Source organism: Felis catus, chromosome B3, assembly GCF_018350175.1.
Source record: "Felis catus isolate Fca126 chromosome B3, F.catus_Fca126_mat1.0, whole genome shotgun sequence".
Taxonomy (NCBI): domain Eukaryota; kingdom Metazoa; phylum Chordata; class Mammalia; order Carnivora; family Felidae; genus Felis; species Felis catus.
Genome location: NC_058373.1, coordinates 33,726,135 through 33,751,499, shown reverse-complemented (window position 1 = coordinate 33,751,499; position 25,365 = coordinate 33,726,135). Strand labels below are relative to the sequence as shown.

The window sequence follows — 25,365 nt, the reverse complement described above, 5'->3', positions numbered from 1 at the left end:
TGAAAGAATGAAAAAAGAGAAAAAAAAAACCAATTCAACATAGTACTGAGATATTCCAACATCTCACTTTCAATAATAAACAGAACAAGACAAAAGATCAACAAGGAAAAAGAAAACTTGAAAAATACTAACAACCAACCAGACCTAACAGCCATCTATAGAATACTCCATCTAACAATAGCAGGATAAATACCCATGAAACATTCTCCAGGTTTGAAAATGTTAGACTATCTGGGGTGCCTGGGTGGCTCAGTCAGTTAAGTGTCCAACTTCGGCTCAGATCATGATCTCACGGTTTGTGAGTTCAAGCTCCAGGTCAGGCTCTGTACTGCCAGATTGGAGCGCCTGAAGCCTGCTTCAGATTCTGTCTCCCGCTTTCTCTGCTCTTCCCTGTTTCTGTGCCCAAGCGTGCTTGTGCACTCACTCTCTCTTTCTAAGATAAATAAACTTAAAAAAAAATGTTAGGCTATAAAACAAGTCTCAATAAATGTAAGGGGACTGTAGCAACTGGGTGGTTCATTAAGTGTCTGACTCTTGATTCTGGCTCAGGTCATGATCTCACAGTTCATGAGTTTGAGCCCCCCACATCAGGCTCTGTGCTGACAATGCGAAGCCTGTTTAGGATTCTGTCTCTCTCCCTCCCACCCTCCTTCCCTCCCTCTCTTTCTCTCTCTCAAAATAAATAAATAAAGTTTAAATAGGGGTGCCTGGGTGGCTCATCAGTTAAGCGTCCGACTTCAGCTCAGGTCATGATCTTGCACCTTGTAAGTTTGAGCCCCACATCATGCTCTGTGCCTGAAGCCTACTTAGGATTCTGTGTCTCCTTCTCGCTCTGTCCCTCCCCCACTCGTGCTGTTTCTGTCTCTTAAAAATGAAAAACCTTAAAAAAAATTTTAATAAAGTTTAAATAAACGTAAGGAAACTGAAATCATACAAACTATGTTCTCTAACGACCTTACAATGAAATAAAAAACCAATAACAAATTTCCAAAATTCAAAAATACAGAAGGAAATTCACAAACACACTCCTACAAAACAATGGGTTCAAAGAAGAAATCACATAGGAAATTAGAAAATACACCGAGATGCATGAAAACAAAAATACAACATGCCAAAACATGGGAACCACTGAAGCAATGTTCAGTGGGTCTTTATAGCTAGCTGTAAACCCATATTAAAACAGAAGAAAGACCTCAAATCTAACCATTCACCTTAAGAAGCTTAAAAAAAATTTTTTAATTTAAAGAAGAGCAAATGAATCCAAAGCAAGCAGAACAAAGTGATAAGCATGAGAAGGGAAATAAAATAGGCAACAGGAAACAGAAAAATCAACCAAAACTTGGTCCTTTCAAAAAATCAACAAGATTGACAAACTCTTATCTAAACTGACCCAAAAGGTGGGGGAGATTGCTATGGTCTGAATGTGTGCGCCTCAAAGTCCTATCTTGAAATCTTAACCCCAAAAGGTAATGGTATTAGGAAGTGGGGCCTTTGGGGTTGATTAGGTCATGACAGGTAGAGCCCTAATGAATGGGATTAGTAATCTTATAAAAGAGGTCCTACAGAGTTCCCTATCCCATTCCACCACATGAGGACCAAGCAAGAAGGTATGAGTAATGAACCAGGAAGAACTCTAACGAGAATGCAACCATGCTGTCACCTTGATCATTGACTTCTCGGCCTCCAGAACTCTAAGAAATAAATTCCTATTGTTTATAGCCTTCCCACGTTGAGGTATTTTATTATAGCAGCCCAAACAAAGATAGGAGTAAACCTCAAATTCAAGAAGAAAAGGGGAAACATTACTAGTCTTTTAGAAATAAAAAATATTATGAGGAAATACTATAATTTTTTTTTGTCAACAAATTAGATGAACTAAATGAAACGGACAAATTCCTTGAAAGATAAAAATCTTCAAACCTGGCTAAAATGGAAACAAAAAATCTACAGAGACTTAAAATAACTAAAGTGTTTGAATTAATAATCAAAACTTCCCCCAAAACCCCAGAACCAGATGGCTTCGCTAGTAAATTCTACCAATGATTTAAAACAGTATTAACCCAATCCTTCCCAAACTTTTCCCATGTCATTTTATTTATTTTTATTTTTTATTTTTTATTTTTTCAACGTTTATTTATTTTTGGGACAGAGAGAGACAGAGCATGAACGGGGGAGGGGCAGAGAGAGAGGGAGACACAGAATCGGAAACAGGCTCCAGGCTCTGAGCCATCAGCCCAGAGCCTGACGCGGGGCTCGAACTCCCGGACCGCAAGATCGTGACCTGGCTGAAGTCGGACGCTTAACCGACTGCGCCACCCAGGCGCCCCTCCCATGTCATTTTATGAGACAGTATTATCTTGATACCAAAACCAAAGACATCAGGAGAAAAACAAAAAAACTTACAGCAATATCCCTTATGAATACAGACATAAAAAAATCCTCAACAAAATACTAGCAACCCAAACGCAGCAACACATAATAAAGATTATACATCTATCCACAAACAGAATCCAGCAAAATAACAGTGAATTAGTTTATAAACTCTGGATCTTATTTATCTCCCTCCCATTGTTGAAACCATGCTATATCCCTACCATCCCATTAAAATGTGTTAGAAAAAGTTACTAATGATCTTCTCATGGCAGTATCTTTTAGCTCTACAAATCTTTATGAAGCTATTCTCTTCCTAAAACTCCCTTCCCCTCATTTCAAAAAACATCTAATTTAAATTTCCTCATCTGCTAGCCACAGAAAAATTAACAGTCTTGAGTTCTAGTCCTAACCTGGAAGGTATTCATTACAATAATTTTAGCTATTAATTACTGAATTTTAATTATATAAGGACCACACTAAGCACTTTACTTTTTAAATTTTTTTAAATTATTTTATTTTTTTTATGTTTCATTTATTTATTTTTGAGAGTGGCGGAGGGGCAGAGAGAGGTATACAGAGGATCTGAAGCAGGCTCTGTGTTGACAGCAGTGAGCCAGATGTGGGGCTTGAACTCAAGAACCATGAGATCATGACCTGAGGTGAAGTCGGACGTTCAACTGACTGAGCCACCCACACGCCCCTATTTTTACTTTTAGAGAGACAGCAAGCTCAAGTGAGGAAGAGAGAGAGAAAGAACCCAAGCAGGCTCCATGCTCAGCACGGAGCCTGATGCAGGGCTCAATACCACAACCCTGGGATCATGACCTGAGCCAAAATCAAGAGTCAGACGCTCAACTGACTTAGCCACCAAGCTGCTCCTAAACACTTTATAAATCTTATTTCATTTACTCCTCCAAATAACTCTTGTCTTCTATCTGTATAATGGGAATAAATATCAAAGAAACAGATGCCAAAGGCATAGTCAATATTTGAATGTAGGTCTCTTTTTTTTTTATGTTTATTTATTTTTGAAAGAGAAGGGGGACAGAGCATGAGTAGAGGAGGAGCAGAGAGAGAGAGAGAGAGAGAGAGAGAGAGAGAGAGAGAGAGAGAGAAACAGAATCTGAAGCAGGCTCCAGGCTCTGAACTGTCAGCACAGAGCCCAACGCGGGGCTCACGAACTGTGAGATCATGACCTGGGCTGAAGTCAGATGCTTAACCGACTGAGCCACCCAGGTGCCCCTGAATGTAGGTCTCTTTAACTTCAAACTCTGATTCTTAACTTTATTTTGTCTCATTGTAGCATGAAGCAAATAATTTACTGCTCTTATATTTGGGGTCTTTCTTTCCCCTGACATTTGGTTTCTTCATCCGTACAAAGTTACAGATATCATCTCTGAAGTCCCGTATACTTCATATAACAAAATTAAGTGCCTTATTAAAAATTTTCTCAAATTAGAAATAGAACACTAAGACATGGGGAAAAGCCCAAAGGCACAATGCTCACAAAAAGCAATAATCTGAGATACCACTGTTTTCCTGTTTGGACAGTTTGCCTAGAATTTAGAAATGGCAACAGTTCCACGTGCAGGCACACCTCGGAGATAACTGTTTGTGGGTTTCAGTTCCAGACCACTACATACAATAAAGCAAATATCAAAATAACATGAGGCAAATAATTTTTTTTTGTTTCCCAGTATATATAACAGTTATGTTTACACTACACTATAGTCTTTTCAGTATGCAATAGCATTATGTCTAAAAAACAATGTACATACCTTAATTTAAAAGCACTGCATTGCCAAAAAAAAAAAACAAAAAATGCTAACCATCATCCAAGCTTTCAGCTAGTTGTAATTATGGATCACAGATCATGGTAACAAATATAATAATAATGTAAGAGTTTGAAATATTCCAAGGATTACCAAAATTTGAGAGAGATACAAAGTGATCAAATGCTACTGGGAAAATGGTGCCAAAAGACTTCCTCAACACAGGGTTGCCACAAACAAATTTGTAAAAATCACAGTATCTATGAAGTGCAATGAAACAAGGTATGCTTGTAAACATACCTTGTTTTAAAAAAAAACTCCTAGCAGCCTCTGAAAAAGTGCAATGTTCTGCCAGTGATAGTAACAGCAATTATACGTAAAGGGATTACACAGTATAAACTGAATTAAAAGTCATAATATACAAACATCCTAAAAGTTGATCTGCATAATACAAATGTTAACTTAATTAAATTATACTAATAAAAATCTGTACCGTTCATTATGCTCTTGATAAACGAGTCTGGACTTCTCCAGTAGATATTTTTCAACATAGGCACTAGAAGAAAAATAAAATTGGTTGATATAAACAATAAAGCTTAAGGTAGATAAACACTGTTTCATAGAAGATGCAAAAGTACAAAGAATACTATCCATATCATTTTAGTACATTTACCATTACAACTGTTTTATAAATGCTGGCAATGTTATCTGCGTTAAATTCATAAACTCGTTAAGTCTTTGGCAGAGGAGAGTCAATAAATCAAAATAAAGTCACAAGTTCAAAACATGGCACAGAAGACCCACCCATGGCATAGACTTTACTTTCTTTCCAGGTTCATATACCACTACACATTCTTTTCAAAATATTTTAAAGTTTATTTATTTTGAGAGAGAGAGAGAGAGAGAGAGAGAGAGAGAGAGAGAGAGCATGAGCAAGGGAGGGGCAGAGAAAGAGAATCTGAAGCAGGCTCCACATTCTCAGCATGGAGTCTGATATGGGGCTCGAACTCACCAACTGTGAGATCATGACCGGAGCCCAAACCGGGAGTCGAGATGCTTAACTGACTGAGCCACCTAGGCAACCCTTTGTGTTTTTTTTAATGTTTATTTTTTGAGAGAGAGAGAGACAGAGACAGAGAGATAGAACACGCACTTGAGTGTGAGCAGGGAAGGGGGTAGGCAGAAAGAGAGGAGACCGAGGATCCAAAGCGGGCTCTGTGCTGACAGCAGAGAGCCCAATGCAGAGCTCGAACTCACGAACTGTGAAATCATGACCTGAGCTGACGTCAGACACTTAACTGACTCAGCCACCCAGATACCATGCCACTGCACATTCTTTCAGATTTTATACTTTCGTCAGATGCCTAAATAAGGCTCAAAGACACATTTCTTAACATACTCATGCTACTACCACATTCTGGAATCCATTTATTATTTACTCAGTAAGTATTCATTAATTGGGCACTGTACTAAGCACTGTTCAAATATGAAAATACTGATGTACTATCTATTCTCAAGAGGCTTACAAACTAGTGGAGGAAATATGTAAACAAGGAGCTATCATACTGAGTTGGTATAGGGTTTATTATAGAGCAATGACCACGATATTATGGATATACCAAGAGAGATAGGTAAGACTCAATCCAAGAAGGAAAAAATTACATAAGGAACAATTCATATAGAGGTGAGTTCCCAGCACATAGTAAACATTCACAAAAACTATTTGATGACTGACTAAATGACTCTAAAATCTGAAAGACTGACCAGAAGAAGGCAAGGAGAACTGCATTGTATAAACGCATAAAAGGAGGGTACTTAACATCAAGGAAGATAATTAGTTAACATGGCTAAAGAATGAGACAGACAAGTGGAGTGGATCAAGAAGAACCAATATACCATATGCCAGAAGAATGGATTTTACCCTAAAAGTAATGAGGAATTGAAACATAAACATCTGATACGTTGTTCTCTTTATCCAGCCTGTACCCCACCACTTCAAGTCTTCAATACCTATTACCAAACTGAAGCAATTAGTTAAGCTCCCACTGCAAAAGAGGCTCCTATGGTCTGAAATTTAAAAGCTTTAGCCTACTAAATCCAAATTACTTAGCACAAACCTCTGTGGGGTCAAAATCTGACTTTGGAGCTTTTATTGCCATCAGTTCCCTCCCACTGCATGCTCAGTATTTCAGTCACTCCCACATACAGGTTATTTCCACAAGCACACCACTCACTCCTGACTGCATTGTTCATGCTCTTCTTTCCACTTTTAATTCTACAGTCTATACCCACTCTTTATCCAATAGGTTCCATCCATTGGATGGAAATGAAAATGAAAATGAAGCTCAAATGTGCCTTCTTTGTAAGCCCATTATCACTACCACTACCAGCAATTAAAATGCATCATTTCCTCTGAATAAACATCATCACCTCTAAACTACTGAAACAGGGTCTTATCTGTATAAGATGGGACAAAGGGAACTAACATAAACTAGTATGTTAAATTCTTTTATTTTATTTGACTATGTCAACATTTAGTTGACAATGTTACATTAGTTTCAGGTGTTCAGGTATACAACATAGTGATTCAACAAGTTTATACATTATACTATGCTCACCACAAGTGTAGCTACGGTTCCTCACTACTACAGTATCATTGACTATATTCCCTATGCAATGCCTTTTAGTCCCATGACTTACTTATTCAATCATAACTGGCAGCCTTCACTCATTTTGCCCATTCCACCATCCTCCTCCCCTCTGGCAACCATCAATTTGTTCTGTGTGTTTATAGGTATAAATCTGCTTTCTGTTTACTCATTTGTGTTTTAGATTCTACATAGTATATGAAATCCTTACACCCACTCTGCATGGCAAATATTACTGCCTATTTCATAAGTGGAGAAACTGATGCTCAAAGATATTAAGATCATGCAGCTAGTAAACAGCAGAACTATGACTGGATACCAGATCTATTTTAACTAAAAGCCTCTCTCTTTCAGCTATACCAACATACTCCTAGACATCTCTCCTTCCTCCCCTCCAATCCATAAGTTATACTGCTCTGAGAGTTATTTACCTATAAAATATTCCTCTTTCACTGCTGCTCATACTAAAGTATGTATGGGTAAACTGATGTTATATCTACCTGGGACTGTTTTTTAAAATACATCAGCAAAGAAAAAGAAAAAAATAGATGAAGTATATATGGCAAAACAGGATAACTGTTTAATCAAATGGGCATTCCTTGTACTATTCTCTTTACTTCTATGTTTGACATTTTATATAATAAAATTTTTAAAATCTCCTTCCCAATGTCAAAAGGGTAAATTATAAACATTGGAGCTTTATTCAGAATCTGAAACCAATTGACCATTATAGCCTCTGAACTTCTCAAGTACACCAAGCTCTTGTTATGATTCCATTCATTTCCTCAATCAATAATGTGATTTACCACTTTTTCTTCTTAGCAATTTTTCAAGACCCAAGATAAAAATCCTTTTTTGTGAACTCTCCCAGACGCGTGCTTTAATCACTGCACTTAATCACTGTACTTACCTCACTTACTGTAATCCTCTTATGTAAACATGTCTTCCCAAAAAGACTATGAGAATTTTAATGGCAGAGGACAAGTGTATATATTTTTTTTTGTCCTCAACACTTGGCACAGTGCCTGGTACTAGAAATGAATTCCATAAATGTTTGCCCAATGAATGATAAAATGAAAGAAAAATGTTTAACATATATTTGCTAAGAGTTAGAAATTTTTGAAATGAAAAAAAATTTTTTCAATATGTATCTGTTGACTTACTACTCAAGATAAAGATTTTTTTTCATCACTGTTGTAAGAGAAAAGATTAAGCATTTTAGGTAATCACTTAACATGTAAGAGCCAGGATTTCATTCATAAAATGGGAAAATAAACATCTGCCATTCCTACTTCATGAAATTGTCTTAAGAATCAATGAATATATATAATGATATTTTGTAAGTTACAAAGCAATATATACTACTGTACCTATTATCAACCTCTCCTGCATCACAATCATAAATACTAGAAAAGTACAACTTGACAACTTGACTGCATCCCATTTTTATTAGTAAAAGTACCAACTGTACCTTTGGAAACATAGTTTTAATAAGAAAGGAAATAAGTTATGAAACTTATCACTGAAGAAGGATTTATCCTTCTTGTTTTGTTTTTGTTGGCAGGGGGAGAATGTACATAGTTTTGGTCAAAATTTTAAAATTAAAAGAAGTAAAATAGTAAGCATAATTAAAATAGCCTAAAAAAGAAAAAGACCAATCTCACTTATTAATATGGATGCAAAAATCATAAATAAAAACTAGAAAACAGAATAGAACCAATTTATATGTGTCTACAAAAATATGTTTGTGTACGTATGTATGTGAGTGTGTGTGTACGTATCATTTTGTACTGACCAAGTGGGACTGTTTTCCCAGGAACACAAAATGATTCAATATTAGGAAAATAATGATAACACTGATATATCTCAGAATGAAGATTATGCTAATCTCCACAAATGTGAAAAATGCATTTGATAAAATGCAATATCATTTTGTTACTCAGAAAACCACTCACAGAAAATTTAAATCGATACTAATCCATTAATGTGATAAAATGTCCTAAAACCAGCATTTTACTTAGTGGAAAAAAGTAAAGTCATTCATATAAAGGTCTGAAACAAAATTACTTGGAATCAGACAAGAGAGAAAATTACTAAAGATGTAAGAGCAGAAAAAAAGGTAAAAATATCTATTTTTGCCTATATACCAAGAAAAGGTAAGAGATACGACAGTAAAATGCAAAAAATAACATAATAAGATACAAATATAAAAATCAGTAACTTTCATATATATCTTCAAACAACTAGAAGATATAATGCAAGAGAAAAATCACACTTTTAATAACAACATTAAAATACTTAGGAATAAATAAGAAATACAAAAACTTAAAAGCATTTCTAAATAGCCCAAGATGTCAATTATCTCCAAATTAATACATACATTTAACATTAGCCCAATAAAATCAAGCATGAAAGGTGTGGAACAAACTTTAATACAAAGTGCTAAGGCAAAGGGGGTGCCTGGGTGGCTCAAACAGTTGAGCATCTGACTTCGGCTCAAGTCATGATCTCAAGGTTCATGAGTTTGAGCCCTGCGTCAGGCTCTGTGCTGACAGCTCAGAGCCTACACCCTGCTTCAGAATCTGTGTCTTCCTCTCTCTGCTCCTCCCCCTCTCACACTCTGCCACCCCCCCCCCAGCTCCGCCCTCTCTCTCTGTCTCTCTCTCAAAAATAAACATTTAAAAAAAAAATTTTTTTAAGAATAAGGCAGAGAATCCAAACTGTAAAGACCATACACTATATGATTCCAACTATATGACATTCTGAAAAAGGCAAAACTTAGGGGTACTATAAAAATATAAGTAGTTGCCAAAGGTTAGTGAGTAAAAAGGGATGAACAGGCAAAACACACAGGATTTTTAGGGCAGTAAAGCTACTCCACATGATACTGTAATGGTGAATACATGTCTTTATACAATTGTCAAAATCCACAGAATATACAACACAAATGGAACACACCAATGCAAGATGTTCTTAACGTGGGAAACTGGGGGACAGAGTAAAGAGGTATATGGGAACTCTGTACTTTTTACTCATTTCTGCTGTGACCCTAAAACTGCCCTAAAAATAAAGCTTATTAGTTATTTTAAAGTTAGGAAGTATATTGCTGACACAACCAGAGGTACTCTGATTACACACTATGTAAGAAATGTTACTGGAGGGGCACCTGGGTGGCTCAGTCAGTTAAGCGTCCAACTTCGGCTCAGGTGATGATCTCACATTTCCTGAGTTCAAGCCCCACATCAGACTCTGTGCTGACAGCTCAGAAACTGGAGCCTACTTCGGATTCTGTGTCTCCCTCTCTCTCTGTCCCTCCTCAGCTTGCACTCTGGCTCTCTCTCTCTCTCAAAAATAAACAAACATTGGGGCGCCTGGGTGGCGCAGTCGGTTAAGCGTCCGACTTCAGCCAGGTCACGATCTCGCGGTCCGTGAGTTCGAGCCCCGCATCAGGCTCTGGGCTGATGGCTCAGAGCCTGGAGCCTGTTTCCGATTCTGTGTCTCCCTCTCTCTCTGCCCCTCCCCCCTTCATGCTCTGTCTCTCTCTGTCCCAAAAATAAATAAACGTTGAAAAAAAAATTTAAAAAAAATAAATAAATAAATAAAAATAAACAAACATTACAAAAAAATTGTTTTAATGTTATTGTAACATATTTAATTTCTTAAAAAGTATTATATAGGAAAATGTGGCTGTGATTCCTGTGTGGGGTCAAATTATATGCCCAACTTACTCAAAAACAATTTTAAAAAATGAATGTATGCATAACACACTGAGATAAAACAAATGCAGCAAATTGTTGATAATTAATAAATCTACATTAAGGATATGTAAGTGCTAATGACAAAGAATGAAATCATGCCATTTGCAGCAACGTAGATGGAACTGGAAGGTATTATGCTGAGTGAAAGAAGTAAGTCAGAGAATGACAGGTATCATATGTTTTCACTCATATGTGGATCTTGAGAAACCTAACAGAAGACCATGGGGGAAGGGAAGGGGAAAAAATATTACAAACACAGAGGGAGGGAGGCACACCACAAGAGACTCTAAAATACAGAGAACAAACTGAGGGTGGGTGGGGAGGTGGGGGAGAGGGGAAAATGGGTGATGGGCATTGAGGAGGGCACTTGGGATGAGCACTGGGTGCTGTAAGTAAGCCAATTTGACAATAAGTTATATATTTTTTTTTTTAAAAAGGTATATAAGCACTACACTATTCTTTGAACTTTTCTCAGGCTTGAACTTTTCCAAAACAAAAAAAGTTTAGAAGAAAAAACTTAGTAGACACCAGTTTCACTATGCTCATTAAGAGTAAATGAATAATCTACGGATTATGAAGAGACAATGATAAAAATACAAACATACTCCAAAGCCTATTACTGCTACTTACCCAAGTACAGTGCCAGTTTCTTGGTAATTTACTTGAATAAACTTGCCAAAACGACTTGAATTGTTATTATGAGCTGTCTTTGCATTTCCAAAGGCCTGTCAAAATAAATAGTTCTTGTTAATTTCATTTTAAAAATGGAAAATCTTACTTAGGTCAGCTCAAAGATACAAAATGCAAGAGACAGTAGAAAAGCAATTTTCTTTAACTTCAGACTCCTATGGTTTAGGTAAAGTAAAAGAGAAAAACTAATAGTTGAAATAAAACCAAGTAGGAAGAGTGGCACCTGGGTGGCTCAGTTGGTTAAGCGTCCAACTGCAGCTCAGGTCATGTCTCACGGTTTACAAGTTTGAGTCCCATGTCAGGCTCTGTGCTGACAGCCTGGAGCCTGCTTCACATTCTGTGTCTCCCTCTCTTTCTGCCCCTCCCCTATTCACGCTCTGTCTCTCAAAAATAAATACGTGTTGAAAAAAATTTTTGAAAAAACAAGTATTTTATGCTTTTCAGTAAAATAAATCTTAATTAGGTGTGCCTGGGTGGCTCAGTCGGTTAATTGTCAGACTTTGGCTCAGACGGTCCAAGAGTTTGAGCCCTACGTCAGCCTCTGTGCTGATAACCTGGAGCCTGCTTCGAATTCTGTCTCCCTCTCTCTCTACCCCTCCCCAGCTCATGCTCTCTCAAAAATAAATATTTTTTTAAAAAGTTTAATAAATAAATTTTAATTATAAAGGTTTAACACTCCTTAAAATTAACTTTTACATCCCAGAGCCAGCAAACTTTCTTACTATATTTCAATATATAATTTTTTAGATCTTACTAAATTAAATAACAAGGAGATAGAAGCAGAATAATTACATCAAAATAATTACAACTTTAGGGGTGCCTAGATTGCTCGATCGGTTAAGTGGCCACTCTTAATTTCAGTTCAGATCATCATCTCATGGTTCATGAGATAGAGCCCTATGCTGGACTCTGAGCTCAGAGGCAGCACAAAGCCTGCTTGGGATTCTCTCTCTGCCTCTCTCTCTTTGTCCCTCCCCTGCTCACGTGTGTTCTCTCTCTCAAAATAAATAAACATTTAAAAAAAATAATCGCAATTTTGGAATAGTATAAATGAAATAAGGTTTCACTACATAATGTATTGCACTTTATTACATCAACTTAAAACAAAGTTATAGTACTATTTATAAAAGAATATATTGTTACCAAAGTATACACAATGCAGTGAATATTACCCAGCAATAAAGATGATACATCAACACTGATGAATATCAAAACATTACGCCACAAAGAAGAAATCAGACTCAAGAGTATATATTGTAATATGAAATTTTAGAAAAGGCAAAACAGTAATGGGAAGAAGATCAGAGTTGTCTGGGAATGAGGGCGTGGTTAGGCAATGTCTACAAAAGGGCACAAGGAATAATGAAAATATTCTACAGCTTCATTGTGTAATAATGATGGTTACGTTAAGTGTATACACATTTATCAAAAATCACTGAAGTATAAATTTTAAATGGCTACATTTTATTCTAAGTTACATCCCAATAAAATTTATTAAAATTTATATTTAAAAGAAATAATCCCCAGTTGAATTCACATATTCAACAACTTGAATGAATCTTTAAGACATAATGCTGAATGAGAGAAGCTAGTCCCAAAACTGTACTTAGCGTGTGATTCCATTTGTGACATTTTCAAAACAACAACAACAGGGGACACGTAGTCTTCACGGATTATGGGAGTATTGGAGGGAAGTCAGAGGGTTTGAAGATAAAGAATAGTGTGAGGGAGTTTCAAGAGGTAATGGGTACTCAGATTGTATACAGATGGTTACAAAAATTAACAGGTTTTAAAATTCATACAATTTTACTATAAGGTTGTTCTTTTAATTTTAAAGGCCAAAGAAAGACAATTTCTGACACCTAAATCTGAAAATACTCATCATAGGCCAAACCACATTAAAAGGAACATTAAAGGAAGTCCTTAATGCAAAAGGAAAATATCATATTCAAATATGGATCAACATATGGAAGGAATGGAGAACAGCAGAAATGGTAACCAGAAAGGTAAATATAGAAAGAATTTTTTATTACTTAAATCTCCTGAAAAGATCATTGAAAGTAAGGTCAGAGAAATGATAAAGATCTCTGAAAATTCTCTTTTTCATATGAGAAATAAAACCAAAAAAATTATCCAAATCAACTTTTTGACAACTCTAGAAATTAACCAAAGGCTTGCAATAATCCTTTGAGGGGAAAACAGATGAATCTCAGTAAGAAAAAAGGCATTGTGGCATTTTAACTTAGCCAATTACCATCTCCCTCTCCCTAGGTCCATGCTGAAGAGAAAAGCAATGCCCTATAATTACAGTCTGTTTCAAAGGCAGCCTAAAAGCCATTGAAGGATCAAAACAGGATTATAGCCAAAGCCCCATCCCACAAGTAACTGTCAGAATTTGAGCTACATGGTATTTCACTGGAAAACCTCACTCAAAGGGTTATCTTTACTTGAAATGACTTGGAAAGCACTCACAAGGAACAGCCTTTTCACCCATGTATATTTGTTAAAATCGATCAGAGGCAATTGATTAGAACACTGCAACTGCCTAAGGTACGAATAGGAGAATGGGGCAAAAAATGAGGTAACCAAACAACTTAAGAACTTCACACACACACACACACACACACACACACACACACACACACACACACACAAACTGGAAACCTTATTGCTTCAGGGCATTTTTTTAAAATCTTTGTCCAATTATTACCTGACCACTAAGCTAAATGAAGAGAGAATGTAAAGCCCTCACAGAAAAAAAGAACAGACCTCACAGACTAATTTCAAAGAAGTCATGGACAACCAAACAGCAAAAACAAAACAACCACCACAAATCCTGGGAGGAGGTAAATACCTCATTTCCAAAACTGCCACATTGTATTAATAAAAATGCCCACTTTTCACCAAAACATTATAAGACATGCAAAAAAGAAAGAAAGTAGGGACACAAAAAAATTTTATAAACATAATAACCAGAAATTGTCTCTGAAAAAGCCCAGATGTTGGACCTCCAAAGCCAAAACTTTACATCACTATTTTAAATACTTTCAAACAATTATAGGAAAATATGACAAAGATGCCTTAACAGTAAGAATATTAGTGAAGGCAGAGAAATTATAAAAATTCCAGTACTGAAAAGTAATTAACTAAGATAAAAAATGCACTGAAGAGGCTCAAGTAGAGATATGAACAAGTAGAAGAAATCACAAAACTTGAACACTGATCAATTGAGATGATACCTAAGGAATAGCAGGGGGGAGATAAACAAGAAATGAACAGAGTGAGCTTCAGACATGGGTGGATCAGCATCAAACATGCCAATATATGCATATAATGGGAACACCAGAAGGAGAGGATAGAGAGGAAAACACAGAATCAATATTTTAACAATGAATAGCCCAAAACTTCCAAAATTTCATGAAAAACACTAATCTATATATCTAACAACCTTCACAAATTCAAAGTATGAAGAATAAGTACTTAGACAAATAATGATCAAACTGTTGAATGACAAAAAGTGTTTCTTAAAAGCAGTGAGAGAGATGCAACACATACCATATATAGGTTCCTCAATAAGCATAACATCGAATTTCTCCAAATAAAACATCAAGAATAGAAGAGAGTAGAGCTATGTATTCAAAGCATTGAGACAAGCCAGTCAACCAAGAATTCTGTGTCCCATAAAACTGTCTTTAAAAATTAAAGGAGAAATTGAGATATTTAAATGAACAAAAACCAAAAGAATCCATTAGGCAGCAAATGGTCCTTACAAAGTAATACTAAATGAAGTAATATAAGCTGAAATGAAAGGACACTTAATAAAGCAAATCTATATGAAGAAAAAAAGAACACATGTTGGTAGTAATCCAAATTGAATTGTTATGTTAATTGGAATGCTCATGAATACTGCTAAAACAAACAAACAAGAGATAACAAAATTAAAATGGTATGCTAGAAAACATCTCCTTAACATAACAGAAGATAATAATGGAAGAATACAAGAACATTAAAAAAATTATTAAAAACTCAAATGGCAGACACAAATCCTACATTAGTAATTACATTAACTGTAAATGGCTTAAACATTCCAGTCAAAAAGCAAGTAACTGGCAGAAAAGATGTTTTTTTTTTAAATGATCCAACTCCATGTTTTCCCCAAGAGACACTTCAGGTGCAAAGACACAAACAGGTTCAAAGTAGATCTGTATCTACTTTAAAAATTCAAACTTTGTTTAAAACTTTACTGCAGGGTACCTGAATGGTTCAGTAAGTTGAATTTCCAATATATCCGAGGATTGTGGGATCAAGACCCGCATGGAGCCCTATGCTGAGTGTGGAGCCTGCTTACGATTCTTTCTCTTGCTCCCTTTGTCCCCCTTCCCTGCTCTCTATCTCTAAATAGATAATTACATACATACATAAATACATAAAACTTTCCTACAAAGAAAACACCAGGCCTGGATTCCATCATATCAATCCTAACACTGATAGTAGGAGGAAAAAAGAAGTTCTACACAAACTCTTCCAAAAATATAAAACACCCCAACTCATTCCCATATGGCCAGAATTATCCTGATTAAAAAAAAAAAAAAAAAGCATTAAAGAAAACAATATTTCTCATGACCACATGTCAGTAATTCTAAACAAAATTTTAGCAAACCAAATCCAGCAATACATTAAAGGATAATGTATCATGACAATTGGTGTTTATCCCCAGAATGCCAAAATGGTTTACCAATCAAAAATCCATCAATATACAGGAAGAACAAATACTGCTAAAATGTCAACACTACCCAAAGCAATCTACATATTCAATGCAATACCTATCAAAATAACACCAGCATTCTTCACAGAGCTAGAACAAACAATCCTAAAACTTGTATGGAACCAAAAAAGACCCCGAATAGCCAAAGCAATCTTGAAAAAGAAAACCAAAGCAGGAGGCATCACAACCCCAGACTTCAAGCTGTATTACAAAGCTGTAATCATCAAAACAGTGTGTTACTGGCACAAAAACAGACACTCAGATCAGTGGAAGAGAACAGAGAACCCAGAAATGGACCCACAAACATATGGCCAACTAATCTTTGACAAAGCAGGAAAGAATATCCAATGGAATAAAGACAGTCTCTTCAGCAAATGGTGCTGGGAAAACTGGACAGTGACATGCAGAAGAATGAACCTGGACCACTTTCTTACACCATACACAAAAATAAACTCAAAATGGATCAAAGGCCTAAACATTAGACAGGAAGCCATCAAAATCCTTGAGGAGAAAGCAGGCAGAAACCTCTTTGTGGCCGCAACAACTTCTTACTCAACACGTCTCCAGAGGCAAGGGAAACAAAAGCAAAAATGAACTACTGGGACCTTATCAACATAAAAACCTTCTGCACAGTGAAGGAAACAATCAGCAAAACTAAATGGCAACCGACAGAATGGAAGAAGATATCTGCAAACGACATATCAGATAAAGGGTTAGTAACCAACATCTATAAAGAACTTACCAAACTCAACACCCAAAAAACAAATAATCCAGTGAAGAAATTGGCAAAAGACAGGACTAGACACTTCTCCAAAGAAGACATCCAGATGGCCAACTGACACATGAAAAAATGCTCAACATCACTCATCATCAGGGAAATACAAATCAAAACCACAATGAGATACCACCTCACACCTGTCAGAATGGCTAACATTAACAACTCAGGCAACAACAGATGTTGGCGAGGATGCGGAGAAAGAGGATCTCTTTTGCACTGCTGGTGGGAATGCAAACTGGTGCAGCCACTCTGGAAAACAGTATGGAGGTTCCTCAAAAAATTAAAAATAGAACTACCCTATGACCCAGCAATTGCACTACTAGGTATTTATCCAAGGGATACAGGTGTGCTGTTTCAAAGGGACACAGGCACCCCCATGTTTATAGCAGCACTATCGACAAAAGCCAAAGTATGGAAAGAGCCCAAGTGCACATTGACTGATGAATGGATAAAGATGTGGTATATATATACAATGGAGTATTACTCAGCAATCAAAAAGAATGAAATCTTGCCATTTGCAACTATGTGGATGGAACTAGAGGGTATTATGCTAAGCAAAATCAGAGAAAGACAAACATCATATGACTTCACTCATATGAGGACTTTAAGATACAAAACAGATGAACATAAGGGAAGGGAAGCAAAAATAATATAAAAACAGGGAGGGGGCAAAACATAAGAGACTCATAAATATGGAGAACAAACTGAGGGTTGCTGGAGGGATTGTGGAAGGGGGGATGGGCTAAATGGGTAAGGGACATTAAGGAATCTACCCCTGAAATCATTGTTGCACTATATGCTAACTAACTTGGATATAAATTTTAAAAAATAAATTAAATTTAAAAAATCCATCAATATAATTTACCATATTAACAAACTATTCTTTTTTAAACCATATGACTATCTCAAATAGACACAGAAAAAGCATTTGACAAAATCCAACCTTTCCTGATAAAAACTCTAAACAAAGTAAGAATGAAAGGGAATGGACCTTAATCTAATAAAGAACATCTACACAAAACCAACAGCTATCATCACACTTAATGTTTAAGGCTAAATGCTTTCCCCCAAGACAAGAATGTTACTTTCACCACATCTCTTCATACTGGAGTAACTAGTGAAATCTGCAGGAAAAAAAATTGCAACTGGAAGAAAGTAAATAAAACTGCCTTTTTGTTCACAAATATGACTTCTTATGTGGATAATCCAGTAAAAATTTTTAAAAAATGAAATTAATATTTGTACCTAGCCAGCTTGTACAAGATCAAAGTACCAATTTCAACTGTATCCCTATATACTAGGAAATAACAATTGAAAAATGTTAAATACTGTTTATAAAAGCATCAATAAATACTGACAAATATATCTTACTATACATGTTCAAGCCCTATACATTAAAAACAACAGAATATTGCTCAGAGAAATTAAAGATGATCTTCATAAGTAGAGAAATAAACTTGTTCATGGGTCAGATGACTTAATATTGTTACCATATCACTTCTCTAAAAATTAAACTATAGATTTAACACTATCCCAAAGTCCCAAAAAACTTTTATAGAAAAACTGACAATTTAGTTCTAAAATTCATATGGAAATGCAAAGGTCTCGAATATCCAAAATAAGCAAAAGAAGGATTAATACTACCTAATTTCAAAATTATTATAAAGCTGCATAATGAAATGCATTGTCATGAAGAAAAACGAATCAACAGGAGACAGAATGGTGAGATAAACCCACATATATATGTACAATTTTTTTTGACAAAGACACAAAGGCAAACGAGGTAAAGGAAAAATAGTCTTTCAACAAAAAATAGTTTTGAAACAATTAGATACTCATAGGAAAACACTGGATCTATACACCATATACAAAATAAACTCAAAATTAATCATAGACCTGAATGCAAAACTGAAACTACAAAACTAATGAAAAAACAAAACAAAACATAGAACACTTTTGCAACCATGGTTTAGTCAAAGTTTTCTTAAATATGACACCAAAAACACAATCCATAAGAGAAAAAAAATGGTTAAACTGGATTTCATCAAAATTTAAAATTCTGCTCTTCAAAAGGTACTACTGAGAGATGGTTGTATTTGAGAGAAATTTCACCAAGGAGGTTAAAGATCTGTACAATGAAAACCAAAAGGCATTAATGACAAAAACTGACGACACAAATAAATTGAAATACATTATGTGCTCACGGAAGAATTCACATTGTTAAAATGTCCTCACTACCCCAAAGCAATCTACAAATATTTATAAGTGCCTGATTAATACCATTTTTTAAAATTAGGGATACCTAGGTGGCTCAGTTGGTTGAGCATCAGACTCTTGACTTCAGTTTGGGTCATGATACGGGGATCATTGGATAGAGCCCCACATCAGGCTCTGCACTGAGGAACTTGCTTGAAATTCTCTCTCTCCCTATGCCCTTTCTCTCTCTCTCTCTCTCTCTCTCTCTCTCTCTCTCTCTCTCTCTCTCTCTCTCTCAAGAATAAACATTAAAAAAAACTTTTTAAATCAATAAAACCAAGAGCTGGTTCTTGAGACAGAGAAAGAGAGAAAGGGAGAGAAATATATAGCAACACAGGCCTAACTCAAGAAACAAGAAAAAGCTCAAACAATCTACATTAACAACTAAAGGAACCAGAAAAAAAAAAAAAAAAAAAAAAAAAAGAACAACAAATAAAGCCCAAGGTAAATAGAAGGAAGGAAATAATTAAGACCAGAGCAGAAATGAATGACATGAAGACTAAAAACAGCAATAGAAAAAAAATCAGTAGGGGCGCCTGAGGGACTCAGTCGGTTAAGCATCACGTCATGATCTCATGGTTTGTGAGTTCGAGCCCCACGTCAGGCTCTGTGCTGACAGCTCAGAGCTTGGAGATTGCTTCAAACTCTGTGTCTCTGTCTCTCTCTGTCCCTCCCCTGCTTGTGCTGTCTGTCTCCCTCTCTCTCAAAAATAAATAAACATTAAAAAAAATTTTAATCAATAAAACCAAGAGCTGGTTCTTTGAAAAGGTAAACAAAATTGAAAAACACTTAGCCAGACTCATCAAGAAAAAAAGAGGAAGGACCCAAATAAGTAATAGCAGAAATGAAAGAGAAGTAACAACTATCACAGAAATGTAAAGAATTATAAGAGAATACTACAAAAAATTATATACTAACAAGCTAGACAGCCTAGAAGTCTATAAATTACTAGAAACATATAATCTTCCAAAACTGAACAAAAGAGAAATAGAAAATCTAAGGCCAATTACAAGTAAATCAGTAATCAAAAAACTACCAAAAAATAAAAGTCCAGGACAGATTCACAGACATTTAGAAAAGAGTTAATACCTATTCTTATCAAACTATACCAAAAAATACAAGAGGAAGGAAAGCTTCCAAATAAATTCACAAGGCCAGCATTACTCTGATGATAAAAAACAACACACACACACACACACACACACACACACACACATACACACACGCGCGCGCGCGCACACACACACACACACCCCTACAGGCCAATATCCTTGATAAACATAGATGCAAAATTCCTCAACAAAATATTAGCAAACCACATACAACAATACATTAAAAAGATCATTCACCACAATCAAGTAAGACTTACTCCATGGATGTAAGAATGGCTCAAGATTTGCAAATCAATGTGATACACAGCATCAACAAAACAAAGGATAAAAATCATATCATCATCTCAATAGGTGCAGAAAACAAAACCCATTTGACAAAATTTAAATTCCATTCATGGTAAAAACTCTCAACAAAGTGGGGTTAGAGAGCACATACATCTATATAAGAAAGACTATATATATGAAAAACCCACAGCTAACATCACACTCAATGGTGAAACAAAGAGCTTTTCCTCTAAGATCAGGAACAAGACAAATATGTCCACTCTTGCCACTTTTATTCAACACAGTACTCAAAGTCCTGTCCACAACAATCAGACAAGAAAAAGAAGAGGCACCACACTGGTAAAGAAGTTACACTATCGCTATTTGCAGATGACATGATACTACACATAGAAAATCCTAAAGACTCCACCAAAAAGCAATTTGAAATAATAAATGAATTTGGTAAAGATGCATGATACAAAGTTAATATTCAGAAATTGGTAGCATTTCTATACACTAATAACAGAGCAGCACATAGAGAAATTAAGAAAACAAGACCATTTACTAGTGCACCAAAAAGAATAATAAAGTACCTAAGAATAAACTTAACCAAAGAAGTGAAAGACCTATACTCAAAAACTACAAAATAACTGATTGAAGAAACTGAAGATGACACAAACAAATGGAAAGATATTCCAGGCTCACGGATTGGAAGAATTCATATTGTTGAAATGTCTATACTACCCAAAGCAATCTATACATTCAATGCAATCTCTATCAAAATACCAACAGGATTTTTTTTTAAACCTAGAACAAATAATAGTAAAATCTCTTCAGAATCAAAAAAGACCTGGAATGGGGCGCCTGGGTGGCGCAGTTGGTTAGGCGTCCGACTTCAGCCAGGTCACAATCTCACGGTCCGTGAGTTCGAGCCCCGCGTCGGGCTCTGGGCTGATGGCTCAGAGCCTGGAGCCTGTTTCTGATTCTGTGTCTCCCTCTCTCTCTGCCCCTCGCCCGTTTATGCTCTGTCTCTCTCTGTCCCAAAAATAAATAAACGTTGAAAAAAAAAATTAAAAAAAAAAAAAAGACCTGGAATAACCAAAGCAATCTTGACAAAGAAAAACAAAGCTAGAGGTATCACAATTCCACATTCCAAGATATACTACTATGGTGTAATAATCAAAACAGTACAGTACTGGCACAAAAACAGACACACAGATCAATGGCACAGAATAGAGCACCGAGAAATAAACCATTTATATGGTCAATTAATCTACAACAAAGGAAGCAAGAACATATAATGAGAGACATTCTCTTCAATAAATAGTGCTGGAAAAACTGGACAGCTACATGCAGAAGAATGAAATTGAACCACCTTGTAACACCATACACAAAAATAGACTCAAATTGAATTAAACCTAAATGTGACACCTGAAACCATAAAAATCCTAAAATAGAACACAAGTAGTAATTTCTCTGGCATCAGCCAAAGTGACATTTTTCTAGGTATGTCTCATAAGGCAAGGAAAACAAAAGCAAAAATAAGCAATTGGGACCACACCAATAAAAAAAAAATTTTTTTTCAAAGCTTTTGTACAGTGAAGGAAACCAACAACAAACAAAAAGACAACCTACTGAAAGGGAGAAATATCTGCAAATAATATATCAATAAGGTAATATCTAAAATATATTTAAATATATATATATATATATATATATATATATATATATATATATATATATATAACTCAACACACACAAAAAAAAGCCAAAAATAAAATTAAAATGGGCAGAGGACCCATTTTATTTATCCAAAGACGACATACAAATGGCCATGAAAAGATGCTCAACATCAGTCATCATCAGGGAAATACAAATCAAATCCAGCTCAACATCAGTCATCATCAGGGAAATACAAATCAAAACCACAATGAGATATTACCTTACACCCATCAGAATGGCTAAAATCAAAAACGCAAGAGGGGTGCCTGGGTGGCTCAGTCAGTTAAGCATCTGACTTTGGCTCAGGTCATGATCTCATGCACTGAGCTCTGTGCTGACAGCTCAGAGCCGGAAGCTTGCTTCGGATTCTGGGTTTCCCTCTCTCTCTGTCCCTCCCCAACTGGCACTCTGTCTCTCTCAAAAATTATAAACATTAAAAAAATTTTAAGAAAATCCAATAAAAAATTAGGCAATAAATTTTGACAGATACTTCACCAAAGAAGATATATAGAGGGCAAATAAACACATGAAAATGTGCTCACAGCATTAGTCATTATAGAATGCAAATTAAAACCTCAGTAAGATACCACTGTATATATATTTGAATGGCTAAAATTTAAAAGAATGACCATATCAAGGGTTAGCAGGGATATGGAGTAACTGGAACTGTCACACACTGCCTGGTGGGAATATAAAATGTAAGTATAAACACTGTAGAAAAAGTTGGCAGTTTCTTAAAAAGTTAAGCATATACCTATCATATAACCCAGTCATTCCACTCCTAGGTATTCACCCAAAGTAAAGTGTATGTCCACACAAAGACTTGTATAAAGCTTTATATGCAACAGTGAATAACTAGCAATAATCTAAAAGTCCATTACCAGGTAAATGAATAAATGCAAAGCATCATGCACCCATGCAGTGGAATTCTACCTTAGCAAAAGGAATGAATTACTGACACATACAACCTGGATGAATCTTGAAATAATTATACCAAGAGAAATCAAACATAAAAGAGTATATGGTATATGATTCCATTTATACAAAATTATAGAAATCACAAACTAGTCTATAGTGTAAGTGTGTAAGTGGTTTCTTAAACTATACTTACACTTTGTGAATCACAAAGAAACTTTGGGAATAATGGATGTATTCAGTATCTTGACTGTGACAGTGGCTTAATTAGTATATATACATGTCAAATTTTATCGAACTGTACATTTCCAATATGTGCAGTTTGCTGTATCTCAGTTATACATCACAAAATCTCTTTTAAAAAATAAGTAATATTGGGGCGCCTGGGTGGCTCAGTTGGTTGGGCAACCAACTTCAGCTCAGGTCATGAACTCACGGTTCATGGGTTCAAGCCTGACGTCGGGCTCTGTGCTGACAGCCCAGCCTGGAGCCTGCGTCAGATTCTGGGTCTCCTTCTCTCTCTGCCCCTCCCCCACTCATGCTCTGTTTCTCTCTGTCTCAAAAATAAACATAAAAAAAAATTCTTTTAATAAAAAAAAAATAGGTAATACTACCTTTTCCTTTCAACTCTAAAACAAAAAGTGTATTCTTTCTCCTTTCTACCTTTGGTACTATTACTTCTAAAACATTATAGAACTAAAACTTTTTTTCCCATATTCTCTACATTTTCAAAACTGAACCCTTAGAATTCAATACTAGGCACACATGTTAAAGTTGCAAAGATACAAATAGATTGATGAGAATATTTTCCCCAACACCTAATTCCACAACCCAATTACAGACAGGAGTCCTGTGCTGGCTATTTCCCTTTACAGGGGGATACATACGACTCCAATCATCTCTTACCTCATCACTATGACCCAAAAACACCTTTGAAAAATATACTACCACTGTCATACCCTTTAATCTTCCACGCTGCCTTTTTTGCTTTCCCATCTTCCAGTTTTCCTTGGTAACTAAAAATGATATCTATACTTGTGGTTTCATTACATTTTCTCACATTTACAAAAAATTTTTTCAAAGACATGTTTAAGAGTAAGAAAAGTATTTCTACACACTTACCTCAAGTACTGGTCCAGCTCCAAGAATAATTTGTTCCACTCCACTGGCAAATCCTTTCTGACTGAGTGCAGTAAGGTGGTGTATAAGAAAGTTTGTGCTTTGAGTCTTCCCAGAACCACTCTCTCCTGAAATCACAATGCACTGATTCTTTTTGCGCTGAAGCATGGCATGATAAGCTACATCAGCCACAGCATAAATGTGGGGCTCCAGTTTTCCCAATTGGTGGTTATCATACATTTTGACATATTTGGGATTATAAATAGGAAGAAACTTGAATGGGTTAATAACTATTAGAATACTGCCAACATAGGTATAAATTTTTTCATGCTTAAAGCGATTTCGTAGGTTTTCTAAGAGAGTTTTCTCATTCAAATCAGGTAAGCTACATAAATCATCAAAGTCTTTTTGCTGAGGCTGTGGAAGAAAACCCCGCTCCATCATCCTACGACGTTCTTCTGTTACCCGTAGCCATGACTGCAGACTACCATAATGGATTGATCCATCAAGGTTTTTTTCTCTCAGAAGAAAGCGATAGTCCTCTCCACTCAGGCGATTTTCCAGAGCCATTCGGGGCCACAACATCATTCGCTGAACTGGACAGTCTGTTGGATTGAGTATCCATTCTTCTCCACCAAATTCCTTTACTTCTGCAAGAACATAACATTTTGTTTTGTCAAGATGAAGTCTGTTTATAAGAGAGTCAATCACCTCAGCAGCTGTGGAGTTTTTTCTGGCAGGAATTGGACAGTAGATAGTCCCTTCTGAAATTGTCCCAGGATATATATGTAACGTATGTTCATTATCCTCAAAGCGTCGTCTTCCTCCATCATTTATATTCATATTGGATCCTGTCCCATCAGCATGGATAGTATGTGTCCAAGACCCTGCAAACCATTTTCATGGCAAAAGAACTGTAACATAAAAGATGTGAAACATTTAGAAATCACATAAACAATCTTTACCTTCTGATGCTCAAGAAAGAAAGGCTTAAATCATGTTGATTACATCTTTTAGAACATAATATCCTAATTCTTAGTCTAGAAAGTCTTGAAAACAGTCTGAGACCACGTAATATTACATTTTATTGCCCAAATCTGGACACTTTCTCCAAAAGCAACTTGCCAAAGATTTTTCCATGTTTTATCATACTAATAACGCAAAATCCAGAGTGCAAATAAAAATTATTTTGT

The 25,365-nt window shown here is 35.8% G+C and overlaps 1 protein-coding gene across 12 annotated transcripts in view; it reads right to left on the bottom strand.

Annotated features, from left to right (window-relative positions):
* MYO9A (myosin IXA) overlaps positions 1 to 25,365 on the bottom strand; it is a 280,504-nt gene that overhangs the window by 212,220 nt on the left and 42,919 nt on the right. For all 12 annotated transcript variants that reach the window (XM_045059075.1, XM_045059073.1, XM_045059076.1 and 9 more), the window contains exons 2-4: positions 24,176 to 25,086; positions 11,182 to 11,276; positions 4,639 to 4,701 (exon numbers count right to left, since the gene is read on the bottom strand). In XM_045059075.1, coding sequence (XP_044915010.1) covers positions 4,639 to 4,701; positions 11,182 to 11,276; positions 24,176 to 25,015 — 998 coding nt within the window. In that variant the 5' untranslated portion in view covers positions 25,016 to 25,086. The remainder of the gene's footprint in view (positions 1 to 4,638; positions 4,702 to 11,181; positions 11,277 to 24,175; positions 25,087 to 25,365) is intronic.